The sequence below is a fragment of the Sceloporus occidentalis genome, unplaced genomic scaffold, assembly GCF_023333645.1.
Source record: "Sceloporus occidentalis isolate IW3139 unplaced genomic scaffold, rSceOcc1.0.p SCAF_7, whole genome shotgun sequence".
In the NCBI taxonomy this organism is placed as follows: domain Eukaryota; kingdom Metazoa; phylum Chordata; class Lepidosauria; order Squamata; family Phrynosomatidae; genus Sceloporus; species Sceloporus occidentalis.
Genome location: NW_028316987.1, coordinates 44,427,488 through 44,448,048, shown reverse-complemented (window position 1 = coordinate 44,448,048; position 20,561 = coordinate 44,427,488). Strand labels below are relative to the sequence as shown.

The window sequence follows — 20,561 nt, the reverse complement described above, 5'->3', positions numbered from 1 at the left end:
CAGAATTCTTAAAAGGAGATTTTCTTCTGCAAGGTTAAAGTCATCTTCCTTCTACCTTCATAATAGCAATAATAAATAGATGTACAACTCAGTAAATCTAGTCCTGGTTCTATCAATAATCCTGGCTCTCCTAGCAAGTTTCAGATGGACTATCAGTCTTGTATAATGTTTTAACAGATATATATTAGTTTATTTACATATTATTATTTATTTATTGAATTTATATCCCACCCAAAATGGAATTCAAGGCAGTTTTCATCACCATCTTCCACATTTTTCAAAAAAATTTAAAGCATTGGGAAACTATTCTGGAGAGGTGATGGGGAGGTGGTTTCTTGGCACCACCAGGCCAGTCAGCTCACACTGCATTAAGTCATCATCTGCTGCAAACACGCTGACTTCTATGCTTAACCTGAGGTGGAAAATGGCTTCCTTGAGTTGTGCTGCCTGAATGGATGCATTGCTCAAATGTAACATTTACATGTTTGAAAAGATATGAGTAATTAGTTTTTTCATTGCCCATAATCCACTTTGTTTCTGGGTTGGATGCTTTCAGAAGTATTTGTTCACATGTCAGAAGTTAGGAAGTTACAGGCATGGGTTCACATGGAATGGCACAAAACAGTTTTACTCATTTCTTGATATAGAGGGTTGTTCTTAATATAGAAGTCTCTTCTTGATATAGAGGGTGTTTCAGTTAACTGGACTCTTGCTGGTACATGTGGAAGCCTAGAGAATGCCAGTGTTTTATATATTTAAAGGACTCTTTCTTTCCCCCTATTATGGCTTTGAACTGCATTGTCTTTTCCGTGTGCTGCTCCTGCAGCAGACAGATTTCTCATGAAATAGATTGCTGACAGAGTGAAAGGCCCAAACAATTGTTCCAACAAACATGCCTGGGGTAGGCAACCAGAGACAATGGGAAATGTCCCAGAAGCTCTTGGGATGGAGCACAGATAATGACAACCCCTTCCCAAATCCTGCTTGGCTCTGCAGATCTCAACCAGCGTGTGCAGCACCAGAGGCAGTTCATTTAGTGTAGACATTCTGCAGTTCAGCATGCCCTTACCAAGGCGCAGGGCTTCCTTTTTGGGGCAACAGCCCTCTACTTCCACAGCAGACAGCTCTGGTGCCACCAGCCGTAGGGTTAGTATTGGTGGAGGAGGAGGTCTCTCAAGGCCATCAGGTGTTTATGTGGGTATTGCACCTACAGGAGGTGTGAGCAATCTGGGCACCCGGGTGTCTCGCAGAGCTCTGGGTATAAGCAGTGTCTTCTTGCAAGGCCTCCGTAGTTCTTGCTCAGCTATACCGTTGCCCCAAGGGCTGGAAAGGGGACGAGGCCTATCCTATGAGAGCCTGAATGAGTGCCTGGTGGACTACATTGAAAAGGTGAGAGCTTTAGAGCAGGTGAACCAGGAACTTGAAGACCACATCCGCATTTACCTGACCAAGAAGTCTTCTAATGCCAGTAACTGGGCAGCCCTGAGAGAGAGCTGGGAGACCATCTGCCACCAAGTGAGTATGAGACTTTTTTGAAACAAAGGCATGAATTGTTAGCTGAAACAAAGAGATTCCAATGGGTAATGATCAAATGCAGCTTCACGGTAATGTACCACCACCTTGCTCAGCACATTTTTAACTTTAATCTTCATGATAATTAGTGTTATCATGCCCCAGTGTGCTGTGGAAGATCCACATTATGTATGAGAATTGCCTGAGGAAGTTCATGCACAGAGGAGAGAGAGACTCAAAAGTTCCCTGTTTGGCCTGATTATAATCAGCTATTTTTCCTCACAGCAGCTGTTATGAATAGCAGCAAAATTATTAAGAGAACTGCTGCCAAAACGGTGTGAGTTTATCCAGCCTGCCATCATCTCATTACCAGCTTGATATTGTGTGTAATGAGGAAAGTGAGATTAGTATTTCCATCTTTCACTCAAATTTTCCAAAAGCCAGGCCTTAAAAAAAAAAAGTGGGCTGTGACAAGATGTTTCTTCCTTCTCAGTGTACAGCAGCTTGTTCAAGACAAAGTGAATTTTTATGTTTGGATTATGGTTCTGAAAACAAAAGCACACCTTTTTCTGGAAATCATGTCCGTTTTATAAAATGAATGTATTAATTATAACTCACCTACCTTATGAAGAAGAAACTGCAAATGTGAAATAATGCAAAAATAAACCGAAGGTAAAACGGAGAAAACGGCAGCTTTTTACCTTTGGGAAGTTCCCTGCCAGGGGTGCATGTACCCTAATGGTACTATTTTGTGTATAAATTTTATACTTCTCTGCTGAGTAGCAGCTCCTGCTGAGTTCAATGGGACTTATTCCCAAGTAAGTGTGCACAGGACCACTTAAACAATTTACAATAAAAATTGTGCCTTACGCTCTTTCTTTATGGAATGGCTTGGAAAGTGGGCAAAGGCAGAGTGGGAACATTTTAGCCCTTCTGATGCTTCAACAACCTTAATCAACAGCCATGCTGGCCATGGCTTTTGGGAGATGTAGTCTAAAATATCTGGAGGACCAAATATTCCTATTCTTGAGCTAAGCTGTAGTAGCTGTAATGGATTTAGGAGGAAAACTCAGCCATAAAGCTCAACAGGAAGATATTTATCTGGGTCAAACCTGATATCAGTCACACAGAGTTTAGCTTTTTTTTCTGTATGTCAGCACTGAGGAATGTGTGGTGAGTCAGAATTGTCATCATTCCTGACCATTTCCTATACTGACTATGGCTGATGGGAATGTAGTCCCAACAACATCTAGAGCCTGCATCTTTCCCTGTCCTGCTGTATCAGGTGGCTTGACTTCCATGTTTTTAGCATGTTAAATTACTTGCTCAGCAAACAACAGTGTTGTGCTCTCAGAGTGAAGCATTCTGTGTTATTCAAAATCCATGAGCCAATCAGTCCTGGATACTGATAGATGGAGGGTCCAGACCCCATCAGAGGACCAGACAAAATTATCTTTGCTACTATAATTTTGCAATAGGTTCACTAGTAAGCAGAATTGGTTCCCACGTTAATGTTTCTTCATGGAAAGCAGCCCTCCACCACCACCATAAATTATATATGGAGGGAATCCAACTCGGATGTTTAAAACAGGTTGTGGAAAGAGACCTGATGAAATTGGCCCTTATAGCCCTTGTAGGTTCAAGGGATTCAGTCAAAGGGAGTTTGTTTTAGAAGTCATTGTGGAGGTCTGGCCCTCCCAGATCAAATAAGAGGGTATATACACTGAATCTAAGGAAGTTGCTAATCACTGCTCTGCATAAATGTTGCTTACATTCAATACTGTAATATTCTTTTTATGCTCTCCATTTATACACTGGTATATGTAATGAATACACACATCTGTTTCACCACATGTGTAATGACTAAGATATTTTGCTGCCTCAGGCAGAGTAGCAAATTGCACCCTCAGTGCCCCAAGCCAAGGTATGTAGAATACGTGAAGCTAGCAAAGTTGGTTTGACAAATTAAAAAGAAAATCTCTTTTCCATTCTCACCATGTAAAAGCAAGGAGATTCACCTAGCAATTCTAGCTAAACACAATAACTTAAAGTAAAGAGAAGAGGCATATCTCAGTCTCTAACATTGCTGGGTATTACAATTTGTTGTCAGTCAATTCAGAAATGGAAGAACAGTGATGATTTACAGTGAGCCCTTGGTATCTGGTAGAATTTGGTTCCTCTGTGCATACCAAAATCTGTGGCTGCTCTGGTCCCATTATACAGTCAGCCCTCTGTATTCATGGACTTTTTATCTATGGATTCAAGCATCCATGGCTGAGAATTTTTTAAAAAAATGTATAAATTCCAAAAAAGAAATCTTGATTTTGTCATTTTATATAAGGGACACTATTTTACTATGCCATTGCCGTTAATGGGCCTTGAGCATCCACAGATTCTGGTATCCATGGGGGATCCTGGAAGCAAACTCAAGTGGATACCAAGGGCCCACTGTAAAATGGAACCCCTTATACAAAACAGCAAAATCCCATTTGCTTTTTGGTGTATTTGTGTGTGAATATTTTTGAACCATGGTTGGTTGAATGCATGGATGCATAATCTGTGGATATGGAAGGTGAATTCTACTTCCCAGAGTGGGGTTTATTATTATTATTATTATTGGTGTATGAAAGTATTTAGCGAAGATTTATTGGTCTTGCTGAGCAGACATCATGGATTTCCTTTTTGAAGAGATTTGGATGAGAAGGGAAGTTGTGACATACTGAAGAGATAGTTAGTGAATTCATTTAGCTATACTAAGCTGAAAAACAACCAATTCAATTGTGTTTACTTTAGAAGGAGGGAAATACAACAATTAAGTTTTTTAAAAAATTAACATTTAAGGATGTGTCCATACTGCACAATTACAGCAAATTTATATGACTAACTGCCATGGCCCATCCTAAGGAATCTTGGGATTTGTACTCTGCTATGGAATTTAGAATTCTTTAGAACTGTAAACTGCAGCATGCAGCTCTCCATAGAAATGTAAGAAGCTATAAATCCCAGAATTCCATGGAAGGGAGCTATGGCAGTTAAAGTGGTATCAAATAATTATTATTGTGCACTGTACAATAATACACACTAAATTTAAGTTAAATGTCTGCACTGGAAGTCTTACCAGAATGAGACTGAAAAATGACATCCAGTTTTATAGTACTGTGGTATCTGCTTTGAGCTTGAGAGAGAATGGAACAGCTCCCTTAATTTTTGAAAATCCCATTTCTCATTTATGCCACTGAAACTCCTTCATTTGCTTCCCTAATAGTCTCATGTCCTCCCCTCTCCCCACATTTCTTTAGTGATTCCCACATGGATCCCAGTAAAGTTCTAGGATTGCGCTTCAAAATTCATCTTCACAGGACAAATGAGTCCCTGTCCAGTGAAGGACACAGGAAGACCCTCTGGATGCAAAGAAGATCTCTAACTTTCTGTTTGTTCACTTAAACTCTTTTTATCTTGGAATTAACTGAACGGTCATACTGTAATCATGAATGAAAATAAGTGTTTTGGGGCTTGTGGCCTAAATACTGTGATTTCCCAATACAAGAAGTATTGTGTACATTCAACCATCAGAAAGCAAAATTGTCGCTATCTGAGCCGTCCATGTGGATGATTTGGTGTACTTAGGATTTTGAAATTCAGGATAAGGGAGACTCAACTTCTAGTTAGTTTCTATCCCAAGTAATAATAATAATAATAATTTGTTTTATTTATATACTGCTATTCCAAAGATCATAGCGGTGAACAGCAAGTAAGCTAATTAGCAAGTAAGCTAATTTGCCCCCAACAGTCTGGGTACTCATTTTAGCGACCTCGGAAGGATGCAAGCCTGAGTCGAGCTTCGGCCCTTTTGCTGGTCTTGAACTCGCAACCTTGTGGTTTTGAGTGAATGGCTGCAGTACAGGCATTTAACCACTGCGCCACCAGGGCTCCTTTACTAGACTAGTAAACTGCTACATCTGGACCCAAACAATTAGAAATAAAAAAGAAGCATATCCCAGTTCACTTATCTGTCCTACTGAAGGCATGGCAAGGTGCTACTTTATTGGGTAGAGACCTACCTCCAACATACTTGTGAGTCTGAAATTTTGATCCCATGCTGCTTAGAGTAAATAGGATATGGCCAAATAAGCATGGAAATATGTAAGATGGCACAATGCAAATAACTATGAGATTGTCTGTTCAGGAGAAGGGGAAAAACAGGAGATAATGTGTGACATCTTTCAAAAGTCACCTAATAGTAAGGAACTATTTGGTCAAAGGATACAGGAACCCAATCAAAAGGATGTCTCTTTGGTCTTATCTCAACCTACAGGTAGCTTACAAAATGGAACATACCTTGGCATTCCCTAGGGAAGAGAAAGAGAAAGAAGAAGGCAGGAAATTAGTCTGAGTTCAAGTACCTTCCTTGTTTCTATCCTGCCTGAAATCAGGTTGATAGGATTTTGCTCTTCACTTCCAGATGATCTTTGAAACCATAAGTACAACAGCAAACATAGAGCCTGTGGATCTCAAGAAGAGGGCAAGAGATTATTTCGGAATCTCAGTTAAGCAATGCAAATTGGATTTTTTTTATTATTCTTTTAAAAAAGCTGTCTACACTGGCACTTGTGAAACTTGGTGTAAGAATGCATTTAGCACTGAGTGCAGTTTTGCAAACTACTGCTTAAATAACATTCTAAAGGATTCGTTTTTCCTAGTACCAGATCCCATCTGATCATTACACAGGGTCAGGACTGGTTAGTACTTGGAAGGCGGACTACCAAGGAGTTCCAAGTGCCACAGGCTATATTTCAGAGGGAGGCAGTGACAAGCCACCTCTTGAGTATTCCTTGCCTTTTAAAAAACATATGAAATTAATGAGGTCTTGGTACATTAACAAGTAAATAGAAGGTACATACACACATATTTCAACTTTTCCACCTGCACAATCCCTCACTTTCTACTGAAATAGGAAATATACTTATTTATTAGAAGTACTGGTGCTAATTTCTTGCTGATTAAATGTGTGTTCTGCCTTCAACACTACAGCTATCAGTGACAGAGTGCAAATTAGATATTGAGGCTTCATCTGCATCTGGAACTATTAACAGAACTGTAAATTGGAGGAGAAAAGGACAATCTTCCCAAATGGGGAGGCAGTCAGTTTAATGGGATTCCATTTAATATGATTAATAGGTGATGATGGATCGACCTCTCATTCACAAATTTGTCTAATCTCATTTGATGCATCACTGTGTCCTGTCATCATCAAATCTGCAAAGAAGTATTTTACCCAACCTACTTTAAATCAACTTCATTCTATATAAGAAAAAAGGAAGAGAAAAAACCTGCATGATCATCTCCCTGATCCTACCCATTCAAATAATATTGTACACCAAGCTTGTTTACAAAGACTGGTACACATCAGCCAGAAACGCCCAATAAAGAGGCTATTTTAGACTCTTCCTTGTGATAGCTGTGGAATATGACAAATCATGGCAATAGTTTACCATGAAGATACAGTGGTATTTTCTTCCACACTGCCAGAGGATATGCTTTCAAGAAGCATGCACACAATCACTGGTTTGTATGTTTTGGTTTTGTTACTTACATTTGTATTCTACCATTTCTCCACTTAAACTTAAGGCAATGCACACAGCTCTCCTACTCCCTACTTTATTTTCATAACAAACCTGTGAGATAGTTCAAGCTGAAATAAGGCCTGGGGTCCCCCAATGTGTTTCATAGGTGAATGGAAACCACCAACCAAATATACAAATCTCAGTGCATATGGCTAACTAATATTAGGAATAGTGTATGCAGCATCTGACTGCACAAAGATGTTCATATCCACTCTCTGGTCCATTTAAGGATCCAATTCTAAATTCAGATTGTATGTGCTCTTTTTATTTGGCTGAATTCTTCTAGGTTGGAGATGCTGTCCTAGAAAATGCTCGGCTTATGTTACAGACAGAGGATGTTCAAGCCTGTGCCGAAGATGTTAAAGACAGGTAACTCTCCAGAAAGTAATTTTCTCCTTCTATGCTAATACTGAAGATAGACTTGACCCAAAATATTTTGCTTCCTGAGAACAATAATGGTGCCCTCCCACTCACACATTTAAATGCACAGAATTCAAAGCCAGCCTGAGCCAGGGTTTTTGTTTTGTTTGCACATGTGAACACCGAAAGGGCTTCATGTTGAAAATGCATTGGAAAAGGGGCTGGCTTGATGCTAAAAAGGGGGGATTGGACACTCATGAGTACGGCAAAGCTATGGCCAGTAAGTGGAAATGGTATCTGTCAGGAGACTTAAGGTGTGGGTTATATCTGACATTTTGCTCATTTTCTCCACAGATTTGAAAATGAACAGCTATTCCGAAAGGCAGTGGAAGATGAAATTAACTCTCTCTATAAAGTGATTGACGATGCTAACTTGACTAAAGTGGATCTGGAGAGCCAGATCGAAAGTATGAAAGAAGAACTTACTTTACTGTCAAAGAGCCATGATGAGGTAAAGGAACATACAGCTGAGAAAGAATATATAGCTAGAATGTACTGTATGAGTTTACACAGACCACTGACTCATCTATCTGAACAAAGGCAAGTGATGTAAGTCTTCCATTCATTTCGTTCTTGCATGCAAGAATGACATTTTAATTTTTTTCTCCCCACTACATGACAGTACTAGTGTTTCTGTAGTTTTGTAGGCCATGACTGAAGTCTTCGGCTAAAGCAGTAGGAGAAGTTATGCAACCCTCCAGATGTTTTGGACTGCACTTCCCAGCATCCCTAGCTAGAATAACCAGTGAAGGATACTGAAAGCTGTTGCCCAGCATATAATTCTAATTCCTGGCCTAAGAAATAGCTACTTGGAAAAAGTAACTTTTCCACTTTTTCATTGAGAATGGGAATGTTTTACACCTTTGCATTAAAATGGCTATCAAAATAATTTGTACAAACTGCAAGAGGTAGAGAACTCAAAAGATTCTTTATTTAGTTCACTGTACAAATAATGTGCAAATGATTTCAGCACAGTTGTATCAAAGGAAAACAGCCACATGGATGTAATTTCAAAGGATGTCACACTTTTTCTGATGCGAGTCATTTTCAGGATGTCAAGATGCTTTACAAGCAACTGGCTGTCTCACCATTGGAAGAATTAAAGGCTCCCACTGGAATAGGCCTGGATGACATCTTGGAGAAAATCCGGATTTACTGGGAAAAGGATATTGAACAGAACCGTACTGAGACTGATGTCTTGCTCCACACTAAGGTAAGTCTTTTTTAAACTAATCAGAAAGTCACAAAATAGCTAGATTTATAATTCTCTAGAACTCTTCTTATCTCACTGAGAGCTTGGGAAAGTTACTTTATGGACTATAGATCCTAGAATTCCACATCACTGCTTGGGGGATACTGAGAGTTTAGCCCAAAAAGGTAAATTTTCTAATACTGGGACTAGATAGCAAAGAAAAGGGGGCAGGAAAGAAAATATAGAAGCTATCCAGGTTATCTTAAATCACATTTTTAAACTGGAAGGTTAAAGGTGGGAAGGCACTATTCCCAACAAGATTAGATCCACTGAAGCAACAGGATTGACATAAATGCTGATTTACCATTCATCATTTTATTCCAGGGGTTTACTCTGTTGGGCAGTAGCAGTTGCATTTAGGCCATTCTAATTAGGCTTTAATAGGTAGTTAACTGCCATCAAGTCAATTAAGAGTTATTGCAGCCCTATGAATGAGAGCTCCAAGTCAACTTATGGTTTTTGGTTGCATCCTGGATTGTCTCTAGGCCAGCTGGGATGAAAACAAACAGTCGTGGATACCCATTTTTGGTGTAGTGGTTTAAGTGTCAGATTATGACTCTGGAGACCAGGGTTGGAATTGCCACTCAGCCATGGAAACTCATTGGATGACCTTGGGCAAGTCACACTGTCTCAGCCTCAGAAGGCAAAGGCAAACCCCCTCTGAACAAATCTTTCACAAGAAAACCCTGTGATAAATTTGCTTTAAGGTCTTCATAAGTCGGAAACTACTTGAAGGCACACAACAACAACATCCAGTTGGTATCTATTTCTGCCTCCATCCTCAAGTGAAATACATAGGTTCTTGGTAAGCGGAAAAAACGAACTTATTACATTGGGAGGTAGATGGAAACTAAGCAGTTTCCATATCAATAAGGCTGGAGTTCATTTTAGACAATACAATAGACTCAAAGATGCAACACAAGCAAAACTGGCTAGCTCTGCCTACCAGACAGAGGGGGTGCCCTCAAAAAATAAAGTCTAATCTCAGGTACTATGAAATAGTGTAGGATCCCACTGGTAAAAGGCTAAATTTGATTTTCTTCCAGTCATCCCCAAAACAAAAGTATACCTTTAGTAGGCCAAAATAGGCCAAAGAGATCACAAAATAGCCTACACATTTACAAAGTCTCTGAACTCTTGACCAAAGGGTTCAAAGATGGTATGTAAAGCCAAGGGAGGGGGAAGAGGAAAATATAGGTTGATGTCATAATATAACAGATGGCTACCAGTCTCTGAAGAAACTATAAATACTCCTCCAGTGGGTTGGACCCTGACAAGCTTTAGGGAACAGACCTATGATTAAAAGGCAGGACAACATGCTCCAATACTGAAGGTCCCTTTCTACCTTAGGAGTTCTTGATCACCGTTTCTCCTCCTTCCATGGGACTTTTTAAAAATATCTATCTATCTATCTAGGAAATAAATTCCCTTCCACAGAAACAGTGTTGTCATGGCATAGAACTAAGAAGGCAGTGGATACAGCAAATTGATATCCTTTTCTCCCTTGCCTGCCCCCAAAAAATCCCTTTTCCAACAACATAGTTCTAGCGAGATGAGGAAAAAGCCCCTGCAATCAGCTGCATTGTCTGGGAGAAGTCAGGATGGATGCTTGATCAGACTAAAACCTTCCATTATCTTCAGTAAGGATCTGTGTGTATTACATGGTTATATTGATCTCACACTACATTTAAGTGCCATGGCTCCATGCTATATAATCCTAAGATTTATATTTCCATGAAAATTATTTGCTAAAAAGATCTAATACACAGGAGTGCACTAATGTTCTTTTAAGGAGAATGTACTGAAAAGGGCAACGAAAATGGTGAAGGGTTTGGAAACCATGCCCTATGAGGAGAGACTTAGGGAGCTGGGTATGTTTAGCCTGGAGAAGAGATAGTTAAGAGGTGATATGATAGCCCTGTTTAAGTATTTGAAGGGGTGTCATACTGAGGATGGAGCAAGCTTACTTTCTGCTACTCCAGAGAATATGACCCAGATTCAAGTTACAGGAAAAGAGATTCCACCTCAACATTAGAAATTCCTGACAATAAGAGCTGTTTGACAATGGAACACACTCTCTTGGAGAGTGGTGGAGTCTCCTTCTTTGGAGGTCTTTAAACAGAGGCTGGATGGCCATCTGTCTGGGGTGCTTCGATTGTATGTTTCTGCATGGCAGGGGTTGTACTGAATGGCTCTTGTGGCATCTTCCAACTCTATGATTCTATTATTCTAAGTACCCAATGAAACTGCAGATTTTAGGAGTCCATATAACAGTGCAATGGCAGTTGAAATGGTATAAAAATGGAATGAATGTGTAATGCAGATAGACAATCAATGTTTGCATTTAGAAGCTATAGTTATTTACATAAGCAGTAGGGAAAGCTGAGGATTAGCTCATTAATTTTCTTTCATGTTTCCATCAATCTACTGATATATAACAGACTACCAAGTGAGAACTAATGGGCTTGTGTTTTTTTTCTGTTTGTTACTATCACATGTTGTCAGCAACCCACAGAAACAGTACCAACTGTACGAACCCAAGAAGAGGAAATGGCTGAAACCCTGAGGGCAGAATTTCATGAGATAGCTTGCAAAATACAAAGCCTACAAGCAGAGACTGAATCCTTGAGAACCCTTGTAAGTAAAGAAAGAAAATGGATATCTATTTGTTTGTGCAAAGCAATCATTGCTTTTCAGGACAGTCATCTGCCTATGTCTGGCAGGGATGAGCAACTGTGGCCCTCTACATATTTTTGGCCTACAATTCACCTCAGTCCTAACCAGTAGCTCATGATGAAGAATGATGGGAGTTGCAATCCAACAATATTTGGCCAGCCCAGGTGTACGTGTGTTAGGCCTGATGTTGTGAGAATGACAGTGTAATCCTATGCCTAGTTATTCAGAAGGAAACGAAATAAAAAGAAATACAAATACAGACAAATACAGCACATGTTCCGCTGAACAATCAGTTCTCAGAAAAGTCTTCAGCTGCTGGCAGAAGGAAAACAAGGCAGGTGCCAGTCTGGTTCCTCTGGGAAGGGTCTGCCAGCACAAATAATCTCACATCTGATTGTAATTCCTCGATACACACATGGCAGGTGCTTGACAGTAGCCCTACATCTTCTTCTCTGGGAAAGCCTACACATTCCATGGTTCCCAAACTTTGCTCTTTCAGATTTTGGGGACTTCATCTGCCAGAATTCCTGACTGTTGTCCAAGCTGGCTGGGGCTTCTGAGAGTTGAGGTCCAATACATCTGGAGGGTCAAAATTTGGGAAGCACTGCTAGAGAGAAGACTACCATGCCCTTATATCAGTGTACACAGATATAATTAAAAACTCCTGCAAAGAACCCAGAAATAAGAGCCCTGTTATACTTTTGTCTTTACAGAAGAGAGGTTTGGAGAACTCCCTTTATGATGCCAAACACTGGCATGACATAGAGCTTCAAAATTTAGGCTCTGTCATTACCAAGCTGGAAGCAGAAGTAGGAGAAATCCGAGCGGAAACTGGGCAGCAGCAAAGGGATCGTGAAACTCTGGTGACCATTAAGATACAACTGGAGAAAGACATTGCTGCGTATCACTGCCTCCTAGACAAAGAAGAAAGCAGGTATTCTCCCCCACCCACCCCCAATGAACTTAACAATTGCATCAACCTAGCATTGCATCAACACAAAATGATTAAGGGCAAGTTCAGGAGAATCCTGGTTTATGGCTGCATCCACACTGCACAAATAATCCAGTTTGACACCACTTTAACTGCCGTGGCTCAATGCTATGGACTTCTGGGGTTTGCAGTTTGTTGTGGAGCCAGAACTGTGGATGCAGCCTATGATTCAGGAGCATGTATGCTGGTACATAATACTCAATGGTCTCCACTTGGCATAAGATAGACTTTAGCATTAACTTAATTCCAGAATTAAATTATTAAATCAATTGAATTAAAGACTACACTTTAAAAACTAACCAATTTTACTTTTCCCAGCTTAGGGGAAAAGTTAGGGGCACAGGCCCCCTGTGAAAGTGGGAAAACAACAAATAAAAAACTACCAGGTTTTTTTAATTGAGAGAACGAATCTCTAGGTCTTCCAGCACAACTCTGTGGTCAACGTCATCTAGAACTTGATAATAGAATCACGCCAACTTTTAGCAGAGCCATGCTGGACGACCTAGAGATTCCTAGAGAGAACAGCCAAATAGGACAGTCAAAGCCACAAATGTGGAGGGCCAACTGTATGTCACCAGCAACTGCTCTCTCTTTTGCAACTGATGCTTCAGTTTTAGGTTTAGAAATGCAGAAGATATTTAACTGAATTAATTATATGATAATACTAAATTGGAAGGCAGTAGGAAAGGAGGAAGACAGCACTACAAGTGAATGAATTCACTCAAGGAAGCCACGGTACTGAGTTTGCAAGACCTGAGCAGCACAGCTGATGACCTGAGCTCTTCGAAGTCTCATTTATAACTCATGTTTGACTTATTCTAGCATTTTCCCTCTTTGGATCTCTGTCATCAGGGTGGAGCTTAGCTGTTCGCAGCTGAAAAGCTCCTTATCATTCTCACATTCTTGCATGTCTTGCTCACACACTGCTATTGGCTCCTTGCTGGCCAAGAAGATTAGAAACAAAACTACACTATAGAAATAATGCAGTTTTACAACATTTTAACTGCCATTGCTCTGTGTTACAGAATCCTGAGATTTTGTGAGGCACCATCACTCTTTGCCAGAGAAGGCTAAAGACCTCGTAAAGCCACAAATCCCAGGATTCCATAGCATAGCACTGCAACACTTAAAGAGGTAGCAAAGGGCATTATTTCTACAGTGTAGATGCACCCAAAGTCTCAATAGTGGTCTGAATAGGTATTGCAGAATTCACTAAAGTTGCAGTCTTCCACACTGCACACACACATCATAGCACATGTGTCTCAAAATTTGAAGACACTACAAGTGAATGAATACAAACAAGGAAGCCACAGCACTGAGTTTGCAAGACCAATCGTTATATATCCCTGTTATCATTATATATCTCTGCCCACAATTTTTTTATCCCTACATATTTTTGTAGTTTCGCAAAATTTAGAGTTCACTCCAACTTACTGATACCTTCCTTTTGTATGAGGACAGTATTCTTTGGGCCAGCGGTTCCCAAGCTATGTTCTGTGGAGCCCTTAGGGCTCTGCAAGTCAGAAAGGTTGGGAACCCCAGGGGTTCCCAAGTTGTGCTCCGTGGAGCCCCTAGGGTTCCGCAATTCAAAAAGGTTGGGAACCCCTACTTTGGACTATATACTAATGCAGTCAAAGAACAAGTTAGTATATAGGATAGTATATAGGGATTAGTATATAGGATAGCTCAGCGCAACAATCCTATTCCAGAACTTTTGGAACAGCATATGTGTAAAACCTTGTGAAGGGGTGAAATGCTACATTGTTCACACACTGTATCCCTGCATGCAGTTTCCATGTCCTATCATAAGGTAAGCTACTATATCAGATAATAAAACTAGAATAAATTCTACCCTCTGAGATCTTGGAACACTGCTTCTAATCATGATTAGATTATCACGGCAGGGCCGTGTTTAAAAACCCGACATCTTGCTTAACAATAAAAGGTAGCATCTCCTTAGATATTCTAGTTTTAAGAGAATTGCAGTATGGGGCATTTCTTATTAGTGAAAAGAACATCAGCCCTAGTTTGGCAAAGTACATGAACTAACTTCTAATCATTCTAGACAAACACCTCAGCCCGTAGTAATTTTTACTTAGTCACCTTCCATTTTGAAAAGCTATCCATCTTCTAAGTCAGCAGAAATCTGAGTAACTATAGTCCCACCTCGATGAGACATAACAATTAAAGCCTTGATTGAAAGCATCCGTTCACACTTGGTTAGTGCATGCTGTTCTGCCTAAATGTCCTACTAGAAGTGCCTGCAGAGGACAACCAAGTGGGAGTATATAAAGCAGTGTGAGGATTTGGCTGCCAGGCAAAGAGAAACTCAGGGAACAGCCTGGGAAGTCTATTCACATATACCTTGGGATATTGTTTCAATCACAGATATCAAAACAACAAGATTTTTTTTCTATGAAAATGCCCTGCTGTGTCTTCCATGGGAAAAAAAAAATCTAAACCATGTTTTGTGGCTGACCCTAAATGGAGTTCCCATCTGTCAGACATCACCAAATAGCTTCCGTTTCTTTGGAAAATATTATATCTATTTCTTGTTACACAACCGAGTCATAACAACCAGAGTCTGAATTTCTCCTACCAGGCTTGAAACCTTGAATTTGATCTGTATTTTCTGCCAAGGAAACCCTGTGCTCTTTGCTCCTCCTTACACTTCGAATTCACCAGGAGCCCCTTTGCACACTATACAGGTAGTGGGCTATGATTTCACTAGAGAGCTCCCTAACTGAGAATTCTAATTCTAAATAGTTAATGGTTTGCTTCTTCTTTGATAAAATGATAATGTTGAATTTTTTCTTTGTTTAACTTTCAGCTGATTTTCACATTCTTTGTCTTCAGAAGACAACTGTTGTCATTCAGAGCAAAAGATGATCTCACTGGCAAAAGTGTCCATGGAAACAATGGTAGTCAACACAGAGCACTTGATTTCTCAACCTATGTAGGCCATAGCTTGACCTAAGCACCACCATATATGATTGCTTTGCATATAAGTTTCAATACATCCATCATTATTATAGAATAAAATTTAAGTTTCAATTAGTTGAGTCTCAGACTTTAAAATACTGCTGAAGGATTAGACCAATGCTATAACGTTACACACATTTATTTGAGAACAGACCCCATTCATCTCATAGGGACTTACTTATGAGGAAAGGAGGACTAGGATCTGAGACTAACAGCATGTAAGGTCCTATTTTTCCAGACAGCACTGCAACCTGTTCTACAAATTGGGGTCAGGAGGGGTTGAAGAACTTGCCTGTAGTTCAACTTGTCTGAAGTTACTAATGTTTCCCTGCCATACATAGATTCAGGACAGTATTAAGTGTCCCCCTGGCTGGCTGGTAAAGCTCTGAATGCAGAGCCTGAACATAGCCATATGAGATGTGACCAAATTGGATCTTCAACAGTGTGCATTATTTTCCTGAAGCCCCTATTCCAAGGCATAAACTTCCCCTTGCTTTGGAAATTTTTTAAATGGCCTCTAAGACATGATTGTAGGTTTCCGACAACTCATCTGACATCAAACTAGACCAAGGGTGAGAACGCTCTTGCCCAAAAGCCAGATCTTGCCTGGATGAGATCCCAGGAGACGCATGAGCTTCTTCCACAGGCCCTATCTGTTCCCCATTAGATAAAAGTTTGGATTTCTTTACTTACGCTAGAGCAAACATGAGGAAAACATGGACCACATGCAATCTCAGCCTAATATATATTTGTTTGACAAAACAATTGTCTCGAAATGCCTACTAAGGATTTTGCTAAATTTTGAGTAGGCCCTCTGGGTTGCTTAGGACTTTTTTTGTTGGAGACAAAATGCCTAAAATGCCCAAAATAGGATTTTAAAACCCAGCAAAGTTCCCCCCTCCACACTGTCCACTGAGGGCATTAGGGTTCATTTGGAGGTAAAATGTATATCTTTAAATTTCAAAGTATCTTTAAAGCCCTGCAGCTGTTGAACTACAATTCCCGGTAGCCCTACCCAGCCATTGATGAGGAGTTGCAGTCCCACAATATTTGGGAGTTCTGCACAATTGCTTTAAAGGTTTTCAAGGTTTTTATATCAGCCTTGGAGGTTTAAATCAATCCTGTGGATATCCTAAAGAAGCATGTTTAGAATTGTGCTGTGCTTCCAGTATCAGAAAACTGTTGCACTAGGGGTTTCTGCTGTTACCTGAATTAAATTGATCTGTTAACCATATGCTTAATGGGAAAATGTTCAAACTAGTATGAATTAAGTCTGTCCCTATTATGATGTTGCTTGTTCCGCTACTGTACTCTTAGCTCCTTCTACTAGTGGACTGAAGCCCCCTTAAATCCATTTCTGAATTAAATCCCTGGGGTGAAGGTTTAACAGTCCCTAGATGATACTTTAAAGGTGAAACTAGTTTATTTTTTTCTAATTTACTTAACAATAAACCTCAGGAACCCTGTAATGAACAGAGTAGGAAAAGCTTTAACCTTTTGCCTTCCACTATGATCCTTGTCCAAATTCAGCTGCTGTAGCTGCAATTTTTATTGGCAAACAAATTATCCATTTGTTTCAATGGTTCTCTTGTGGCAATATAAATTGTAGGCAGGTAGTAGGTAGCCAGTGCAGTGTAGTGATTTGTGTGTATGAATGAATGAATGAATGAAGGTTTATTTATATACCGCCGTTCCAATGATCACGGCGGTTAACAATAATAACAAAAATACATTATATAACATAGGAACCCCCCCAAGATAAAACCATAGAACATCATAAAAGCCATCATTGGGAGAACAGGGTTCGAATCCCTGCTCAGCCAAACTGGATACCCACAGGATGACCTTGGGCAAGTCACACACTCTCAGCCTTAGAAGAAGGCAAGGGGGGAACACCCTGAAGAAATCATGCCAAGGAAACCCCATGGTAGGGTCGCCCTACGTCGGAAATGACTTGAAAGCACACAACAACAAGAGAAAGTCAATTTGAATCATGTCAGCAGTGAAGGGCAAAGGTTTAAAGTTCTTCTGTTTCCCCCGCCTTATCAGGATGGTCCTAATCCAGACTGAGTCCTCTATGTTTACTTTACAGTCAGAGGGAGAAAAGAGTTAAAGTTAGAGGAAAAAGTGATAGCAGTAAGCTGCATTTTTCTGGAGAAATGAACCAACTGGGATCGTGCCCATAATGCGAAAGGAATCAGTTGCATTGCTGTTGCAAAAACAATGAAGTGCAGTATGCTAGAAAGTTATAAAACATAATATAAAAAATGTCACAAGGCTGATTTAACAGTTACTTAAAAGTGCTTGAAACAAATGTGGAAACACATCCTTAAGTCCCTACTGTTATGCTTAATGTATTTAGCAGCCTCACCTTATGGTTCAGTTTTAGGAATTGCAATGGAATATTGCTGGAAATAAAGCAGTATTGATAGCCCTGACCAGTTGGGCAGTGCCATCCTTTTATGGTGAATCCTTTTACCACCAAGAATCACATGCCTTCATGGGCAATCTGGGGGTGGAGTGAAGCTAAGGGTGAAGAAGGACACAACTAAAAGTGGGTGACCCTGGCAAGTCACACACTCTCAGCCTCAGGGGAAGGCAATGGCAAAGCGCCACTAACAAATCTGCCAAGAAAATCCCATGACAGGTTCGCCTTAGGGTTGCAATAAGATGGAAATGGTTTGAAGGCATACAACAACAAAAAGTGGACAGAACCACCCAATTCTCTCCCTTTCTGACAGCCCCTTCTGTCTTCCTAGCCAGTCAGCCAACATAAGGATGACACATCATATAAGACCTGGCCACTTAGACTGCAATCACATGTGTTTATGGAGCAAGAAACCACACTGACATAGTACTTCTGACTAGTGTTTCAGTGTGCTATTTCAGGGAACATATTAAAGCACCTGCTCAGAGTAGCTTTACTCAAAATATCTCAAGGGAACAATAGACGGCACCTTCTCCTTCATTTAAGAAATCTACAGCTATAAGGCAACCTTACATTTTAAATTTAAAAGAGAGGTGAGACACAGCAGCAAGTCTGAATGTAGTTATATTAATTTTGTTGTTGAGAGTCTTCACTCACCCTTTATCCAAACAAAGCTCGCTGTACAAAAGGGAGGACTGAGAAACTATTCTAGTAGTTTATGTTTCAATTTGTTAACAAGATTTACTTGAAATGTGAGCATGGAGAGCAGTTAAAAATACAGCAGCATTTTAGATAAAACGTGCAAATTTAAAGTGTACTTATAATTTTAGAATTTCAAAAATATAGTTCTATACCAAACATTTTATTATAGTAATGGAATAATTTATAATTTCATGGAAACACTTGGGTTGTCCAGCTTTTCTGGCTTTGTCAGTATGCATCCAATAAAATGGACTGAAGTTCTTGAAATCTTGTGACAATAAAAACAAGTTAGCCCTTGGAAGGCGCCACTAGGCTCCCTGTTGTGGCCTACATACCCTAAAGGCACCAGATCCCATCTGATCTTGGCAGCTTTGCCAGGCCATCCCTGCAAATTAATATTTGGATGGGAAACCACCAACAAACACCAGGTGCTATAGGCTATATTTCAGAGGAAGGAACTAAGTTACAGAACCGTCTCTTGAGTATCTCTTGCCTAAGAAAGCTGGATGAAATTCATAGGGGTCATCATATGTCCAGAGGGTGACTTGAAGACACATACACAGGATGACCAGGTGTCCTCACTGCAAACTAAATAATAATAATAATAATTAAATAATAATAAATAAATGATGGCAAGGCACTGCAAAATGAGGAAAAAGTAAGACATTACAAAATAAAAGCTACAAACACTATATAATTATATATAATACAAATTCATGCTTCTTAGTCATGCTCCAAACGGAGGACATTTTGAAATTCCTCCTGGTCAGAAGGTTGAAATGTAGGGCGTGTCCCGGAAAAGGAGGACGCCTGGTCACCCTGTACTCACACAAAGGATCCCTGTTGTTCTTTACCCTTTATGGTAGCTTTTGCCTTTCAGTATGTTGAAAGGAAACCATTTATTGGCAACATCCTGTGTATTTATTTGGAGTATTTATACGCTGCTCTTTGGCCACAATGGCTCTCAGAGTGGCTTACAATTTGTTAATTAGGCGGTTCCTTGCCCTCAGGTTTACAGTCTAAAAAGACATGATGCAAAAGGAGAAGGGAATGGGGGTGGGGAAGGGGACCAAGTCCAGCAGTTCTTTTCTTCCTCTTCAGGCCTGGACCTTGGCAAATGAATGGAGATAGGGCCCTTCTTCTGTCTCTAGGGTAGGCATGATGGAGCTGGGCCTGCCCCTTCTCTTCCTTTGTGGACAAGGCAAATGGTGAAGGGCGCATGAGACTTGGAGGCTCTGATCCCTCCTTCCCCTCATCTTCCCAAACCATTTAGCGTGTAAAATTTACACATGGGTTGAGCTGAATATTGAATCTACTTAAATAAAACTGTTCTAATTATGTTATTTCCTTATAAAATGTTAAAATACAGTCAGCCCTCTTTATTTATTTATTTATTTAGAGATTTTATACCCAGCTCTTGAGCCGCAAAGGCTTTCAGAGTGGCTTTCTTTCTTTCTTTTAATTAGATATTTCCATGGATTTTTTATCCACGATTCAAGCATCCACGGCTTGAAAAAATTCCAAATAGCAAACTGTGATGTTGCCATTTTATATAAGGGATGCCATTTTGCTATGCCATTGTATTTAATTGGACTTGCTTATTTATTTATTTACAGTATTCATACCCCACCTTCAGTCCTAAAGGCTCTCAGAGCGGCTTACAATTATTATTATTTTTAATGACACGATTCCCTGCCCTCAGGCTTACAATCTAAAAAGAAACGACACAAAAGGAGAAGAGAAAGATGGTGGGGAAGGGGATCAGGTCCATCAGTTCTTCTCTCCCTCTGAGGCCTGGACCAAGGCAGATGGACTGGAGGGAGGGCTCTGCTTCTTAGTCCAGGCCAGGCCCAATGGAGCTGGGCATGCATCTCTCCGTCTATGGCTGGATTTTGTTATCCACAGGGGGGATCATAGAATAATAAGTTGGAAGAGACCGCAAGGGCCATCCAGTCCAACCCCCTGCCATGCAGG

At 40.2% G+C, this 20,561-nt stretch overlaps 1 protein-coding gene across 1 annotated transcript; it reads left to right on the top strand.

Annotated features, from left to right (window-relative positions):
- Positions 1–1,044: 1,044 nt before the first annotated feature.
- Positions 1,045–15,471, top strand: LOC149309656 (phakinin-like). The gene is made up of 7 exons (XM_089531294.1): positions 1,045–1,515; positions 7,423–7,505; positions 7,851–8,007; positions 8,608–8,769; positions 11,314–11,445; positions 12,198–12,418; positions 15,306–15,471. The coding sequence occupies exons 1-7, from the start codon at positions 1,060–1,062 to the stop codon at positions 15,307–15,309; spliced, it is 1,215 nt and encodes a 404-aa protein (XP_089387420.1). The 5' UTR covers positions 1,045–1,059; the 3' UTR covers positions 15,310–15,471.
- The last annotated feature ends 5,090 nt before the right edge of the window (positions 15,472–20,561 follow it).

Coding starts and splice junctions, on each gene's coding strand:
- LOC149309656 (XM_089531294.1), top strand. CDS start 1,060: ATGCCCTTACCAAGGCGCAGGGCTTCCTTTTTGGGGCAACAGCCCTCT. Junction 1,516..7,422: donor GGGAGACCATCTGCCACCAA/GTGAGTATGAGA, acceptor GAATTCTTCTAG/GTTGGAGATGCTGTCCTAGA. Junction 8,770..11,313: donor ATGTCTTGCTCCACACTAAG/GTAAGTCTTTTT, acceptor ACATGTTGTCAG/CAACCCACAGAAACAGTACC.